Consider the following 6,802-nt stretch of genomic DNA (forward strand, 5'->3'; position numbering starts at 1 on the left):
GCACCAACCAAAGATCATGCATGAACTGGACCTAATCCACTATAAAGATGTAGCAGATAGAAAGCTTAGGCTTCATGTGAGTCCTCTAGTAAGGAAAGTGGGGACTGCACTGGACATAGAATCATTTGCCAGCTTTTTTATCACTTCCCACTAGTGACTGTCTTGCCAGGCCCGAGAGGAAGAAGACAGGCTCAGTTCTGATGCAACTTGATGAGTTGGGGTGGATGGGAAATGGAGTTCCCCTTTTCTAAGGAAAAGGGAGAAGAGTATGGAAGATGGATAGAGGAAGGGTGGGGCTGGGAGGTGAGGAGGGAAGGGAGGAGTGAATAAATATTACAAAAAGAAAATTGGTAAATTAATGTTGGTTAAAAAAGGTCAAATCCAGAAATGTTTATAAAGTGTTTCATACCAATGTTGCTGGTATACATAACCCCTTAAGTTAGAGCACAGTATAATATAAATAACATGTATATTATATAAAATGGAATAAAGGCCATCAAAGAAGAGTCACTCTTTCTCCTAGAAGCCTACTATACTCAGTACTGTCTTCAAGATAAATTACATGTTTAAACCAAAAAAAAAAATCACTTCAGAAAACAGAAAGAAGCTAGAAATTATATTTGAATTTAACCTTTCTAAAAGACACAATCCACACAATAATTAAAAGTGAAACTCAATTTGCTGTAGCAATCATGAAGACACATCCATACAGAGCATTAATTACAGTAATTGCAATGTTGAAATAGAGCAAGCAGGTTTCAGAATCTACATCACAATGTGGAACTTCATCAACTGAACTGTTGAATACACTCAGCAATGGCTGGTCACTGTGAATTGGAATGCACTCCACTAAATGCTGTCTTCAACATGCTGTCCTCCCTTGTGGCTACCAGGCAGCTCAGAATATATCAACAAAGGAAGCTTGCGAAGCAATTCCACAATGGTTGCTACGATCTTTGGCAATCTTCATGTAGCCTCTCATGCCCCAATTTTCACCCCAGCTGGAAGGAAACATATATTTCACTTAGTAGAAAGATCAATGCATGGTGGCTTTATTGCTATAACTGGCAAGAGGCCAACTTAACAAAAGAAGCAGAAAAATATGAGGTTCTACTCCTGAGTATCAAGAGGCACATCACACAGGATTGTGAAGACCACAGTGGAGAAAGAGTAGTTCAGTCCTAACAAATGTGTAAGATTTTAGAAAAGCAATGGCACAAAGTAACACTGACACCAAGAAACCAGTGACGGAATGGGGAGGTTGTTATGATAACACATTGTGAGTATGTTTTGTAAGCTGTAGGGGAGCTTAGAGGTTAAGGACTAGAGATCAATGTAAAGAGCTTTTCGAAAGCCAGATTACCACTGCAGTTCCCTATAGCACAAGTTTTCTAGACATGGAAACAGACAGACCTGGTGGAAGATAGCTAGCCAGTCTAGACTGTGAACTCCTAGATCAGTGAGAAGCACTGCCTCAATAGAGAACTTGGATAATGATTGAGAGACATCTGATGTTAACATCAAACTCTATACATATGTAATCATGCACATAGTTGTCCATAGACATATATGCATGTACACACACCTCATACATGTACAGAGAAAAACAAGAACAGACTTTGTTCAATGTAAATGGGACAAAGTTTTCTAGTCTGTATACTCAAACATTGACTATAAGAAATAATCTCTTTGTGGATCCTCTGGAAGACCACCTAGTACTCTTAAATACTGAATCATCTTTCCAGTCCCTGGAATATCAAATATAAAAATTTTGGCAGTTTATACCTGTTCTTGATCAGCCAGTAATCTTTGCCATCTGTCTCATTTCCTTCATATCCATAGCCAACTACCAAAACTGCATGATTCACAGAATACTGACTGCATTTTGGCTCATAATAAATACCTGAGAAATAAAAGAGAATCTGATGTGAGATGCCCGTAATACCTGAGAGTGAGTACTGCTCCCAATGATGGGAGGCATTTTCTTTCTTTCTTTTTTTTTAAGATTTTTATTTTTTTATTTTATGTATATACTGTTCTATCTGCATGTACCCCCACATGCCAGAAGAGGTCATCAGATCACATTATTATTGGTTGTGAGCCACCATGTTGTTGCTGGGAGTTGAACTCAGGACCTCTGGAAGAGCAGACAGTGCTCTTAACCACTGAGCCATTTCTCCAGCCCCCTTGGGAGGCATTTTCAAAGCTCCCTGAAATGATGTAAACTACAACCAGATTAAGAGTTGAATGATAATACCAATATACACACACATACACACATATAAGTATATATATATATACATATATATGTGTATATATATATATATACATGTGTATGTGTGTTTATATTGGTATATATATACATGTGTATGTGTGTGTATATTGGTAGTCACAAAAACCTGAAGAAACCAAAATGTGCATAGATTTGTTGATAAACACTTGCCTAGATGCATATAAGATGACTAATTGGAATTTTTGATTTTTCACTAGACTCTCATCCCAAGTAAAACTCACTGAATTTATTAATTCAAGAGGATCATTTCATAATTTGATTTTGGATATACAGTCCACATAAAAAATCTAAAACATCCAAAAATTAAGGATAGTTTAAAAATAAGCTAAACATACATTTTATAAAATATGATGTACATACTTTCATAAGAGGGTCATATCACTTGAAAGAAGGACTCAGTATCGTTGGGTGGGGATGAAAATCCAGAAACCCAATCTCACATACAATCTTATAGATAAATAGCATTTCATGAACATGGCATAGCATGGCATGGCATGGCATGGGATGGGATGTCACGAGTTCCTTTTCTCATATATAAAAGAGAATATGCTTACCTCCACGGTAGAACCTGAAAGAGTCGTGGGAAGCATCAACTGCTGCAGCAACAGGCCCTATTGATGCTACAGCAACCAGTAAGTAAATTTCATTCTGTAGGAGGAGCGTAAAGTCTGTGACATACGCTTTAGAATTCGAACTATTGTACCTGCAGGTTCCTTGCTGTAAACAGTAAAGAGATAAGAGACTCAGTTACTTACATCTACTTTCCAGGAAGGATGAATGAGAACCACAACCACAACACTGTGCACTTTGCTGCTGAACATGCCAAGTAGGGATGGTTATAAATCATCCCAGGAAGTGAAATAAACTGGAAGATTTGGAACATTGAATCAGCTCTCATGTCTTCAAAGACACCTCATAGGTTTTCTTGTCCATAAGAAATTTTCACAGAGGGAAATCTTTATTAAATGTAGAAAGATATGTATATTTTCCATGTGCATGAAATCAGGGACAGCTACATGGAAACCACCATGCCAGGAGCTGTTTAAGATGTGGCAGATATTGTAATGAGAGCAATTATAATGTATAGAGAATCTACCTTCCAATGGGAGTTCAGAAGACAATGGATTACTTTTGCAAGTGTATCTTTGTTAAAGGGTGAGATATCATGACAATATTGGAGGTCCACTTACTTTTCCTTCATATGGATAGGAAATCTCATCCTGGAGACCTTTAGTTTCATTAACATACATGAAGGCACTGTATGCAGTGCCATAATCACAACCTTTATTTCCTTGCTTTTCAGAACAGTCCACTAGGTTCTGCACACTCAGAGGGGTGAGTTTGCCAGTTTTCCAGAACATCTGTCCTTCTATGGCACCAGCTGCAGCAAAAGCCCAACAAGAGCCGCATGTACCCTGCTCAGGGAAGAAAACATTGTCATACACAAGCAAATACCAACCCCAGCAACAACATAGACAGCCTAATAATTTAGAAAATGGTGCACTGAAAGTTGACAGATGCCTAGGAAAGAAGGGTACTCTCCTAGAGGACATGACTGCTGACAGCTTGCTCTTGCCTCGCTTAGTGACGGAACTACCCCAAATATTTGAGCAGGACTTACTGGTTTTATGTGTTATTAATGAAAAAAAGAAAGAAGAAAGAAATTCTGGAGACAGATGTGGTACAGGACAATGGTTAAAAAGATGTGTGCTTGTTGGATTTCTAAGATAAATGTCCATTGTATAAATGTATGAAGCTTTCATAGGAGAAAAATAGAACTGCACATCTTTGCACACTCAGCATACATACAGACACATCAAGTATTTTACCTTCAGGGTTATTAAAAAAAAAAAAGAGGCACATGCCATTGTCTTACCTGGTTTCTTACAGGAGTCACATAGCCTTCCTTTATCCAGTTCTTAAATTTGGGTAGACCATCAACTATTTTTTTGTCTTTTTTTGTCACTGTCAGGGCAGCTGGAACTGGAATATTAGCCATTGGGTTTCTGAATTCTTCACCAGTCTTCAAGGAAAATAGCATTAATCAAAACAAAATTAACACACACACACACACACACACACACACACACGGCTCCATGTGAAGAAATGAAGAGAACACAATGTGAAACAATTCATATCACACTCACCAGGTCACCAAAGGAGTTCAGTTCCATGGTGAAGCCATCCTTTCCCAGACCATTCTCCCCATTGTGCAGTTTGACAATTCTCATATTTTCTTCCCATATTGCTCTCCTCACTGCTTCTACCTCCTGGAAGTGAGCATAACTGGTGACATCTCTTTCTTTCTTTTTTTTTTTTTGTTTAAAATGAATTTGTTTTTAAGTATTTACTAATAAGGTTTTGATTTCTATAACTATTTTATTTTCTTTCTTTCTTTATTAATTACACTTTATTCACTTTGTATCCCCCCTGTGGTTCTCTCCCTTCTCCCGTCCCAATCCCTCCCTTCCTCCACCCTCTGCAGTGGGAAAGGATCTTCACCAACCCTATATCTGACAGAGGGCTAATATCCAGTACATATAAAGAACAAAAGAAGTTAAACAACAAAAAATCAAGTAATCCAATTAAAAAATGGGGTACAGAGCTAAACAGAGAATTCTCTGCAGAGGAATATCGAATGGCAGAGAAACATTTAAAGAAATGCTCAACCTCATTAGCCATCAGGGAAATGCAAATCAAAATGACCCTAAGATTTCACCTTACACCCATCAGAATGGTTAAGATAAAAAACTCAAGAGACAACACATGCTGGAGAGGTTGTGGAGAAAGGGGGACCCTCCTCCATTGCTGGTGGGAATGTAAACTTGTACAACCACTCTGGAAAGCAATCTGGCGCTTTCTCAGACAACTAGGAATAGCGCTTCCTCAAGATCTGACATCTCTTTCTTACTAAACTCTGGAAGAAGCTGAGCATATGGACTTGCTGCTACAGTTGAGAGGAGGCCAATGAAAGGGTGCTAAGCCACACATTCTGTATATACTGAGGAAAAGGGAAATTGTGCCATCATGTGCTCATAGTGACTGTGAGTAGATAATCTCTCAATTAAGGGTGGCATTCTATGACCTCTAATGTGCCAAGGCCCTTGCAATACCAATAGCAATTCATTCTGGGTTTCATCTGGATAGTTTCCCGTTTACCAACCGGGCTGTATTTTTTTTTATATTTCTCCTTCCATTCTTCCCATTGAGAATCCAAATTAGGATCATGTACTGAAGCACCTAAGGCCAGTCCAAAGCACAGAATCACCACAAAGACAGCAGGAGTCATGTCTCAAGAACCTGCAGAAGACAGAGAGATGAAGAAATGACTACACCAGTATTTCTAAAATGTCTCCTTTCTCTTTTCCAAGTAATTAAACCACCCATGCTCAATAAAATTCTTTGAACTTTCTTCCAAATATTTTTTGAGAGCTTGTAGAAAAAGGTTAGGGATATGTTTGAAATAAATTAACCACTGGTAGTTATTATATCCAATGCAAAGTGAGGAGCACATGCCCATAATTCTAGCAATGAATTCAGGTGTATGGTATCTTATTATTTGAGAAAGATCTCACTAAATAAATACAGAAGACCAGAAGGAAAAAGCAGCCATGGACTTAGGATTCAATGACTCATGATTTCTACCAAGTGAAACTTCTATTTTGTGGTATCAGATCCAAATTTTTAATGTGAGACCAATTGTGGAGGGCACATGGCATCATATTTTTTTTTCTAATATATATCAGGAAGTAGGCTTGTCTTGAACCCTCCCTTCTTTTTTAAATTTTTTTCTGAGTTTTTTTTTATTAATTACAGTTTATTCACTTTGTATCCCACCTGTAGCTCCCTCTCTCTTCACCTTCTAATTCCACCTTCCCTCCCTCTTCTCCATCCATGCCCCTCCCCTAGTCCACTGATAAGGGAGGTCCTCCTCCCCTTCCATTTGATCCTAGTCTATCAGACCTCATCAGGAGTGGCTGCATTGTCTTCCTCTGTGGCCTGATAAGGCTGCACCCCTCTGAAGGAGAGGTGATCAAAGAGCAGACCAATCAGTTTATGTCTGAGACAGTCTCTGTTTCCATAACTGGGGAACTCACTTGGACCCTGAGCTGCCATGGCTTCTTGAATGAAAACTTTATGAAATGTCTCCTATAAAGGATGTTAAGAAAACTACAGGTACTATTCTTCCTGTACTACAATTGGGACCATACAACTAAACTCTCCATGTACTACCTCAGTGAGAAATGGTGTCACATGGTAAAGCCATAGGAAGCTAGGGCTCACACGTGGGGATGGAGTACAATAGCAAGCCTCTAATGGAATTTTAGGTTCAGGACTTTCTGGGCCTCCAAAACAACAGTCCCCCTAGGACCTGGATAGGGAAATTCCTCCTTCTACATCTGCATCAGTCAAACTAACTAGATTTACCCAGGGATGATATGCAAGAAATCTTCTCTATTGCCCAGGAGGAGACAATGATGGTTACTGGTGTGCATGGTACCTTTTGTT

The 6,802-nt window shown here is 38.8% G+C and overlaps 1 protein-coding gene across 1 annotated transcript; it reads right to left on the reverse strand.

Annotated features, from left to right (window-relative positions):
- Nucleotides 1-898: 898 nt before the first annotated feature.
- Nucleotides 899-5,582, reverse strand: LOC129671911 (cathepsin J-like). Its single transcript, XM_055601075.1, has 7 exons — nucleotides 5,457-5,582; nucleotides 4,441-4,563; nucleotides 4,170-4,316; nucleotides 3,484-3,708; nucleotides 2,848-3,010; nucleotides 1,786-1,903; nucleotides 899-1,001 (listed from the first exon to the last, which is right to left on the reverse strand). Exons 1-7 carry the CDS (start codon nucleotides 5,580-5,582, stop codon nucleotides 899-901), a joined length of 1,005 nt encoding a protein of 334 aa, XP_055457050.1.
- Nucleotides 5,583-6,802: the final 1,220 nt, after the last annotated feature.

This window comes from Psammomys obesus, unplaced genomic scaffold (assembly GCF_907164565.1).
Source record: "Psammomys obesus unplaced genomic scaffold, mPsaObe1.curated_primary_1811, whole genome shotgun sequence".
In the NCBI taxonomy this organism is placed as follows: Eukaryota; Metazoa; Chordata; class Mammalia; order Rodentia; family Muridae; genus Psammomys; species Psammomys obesus.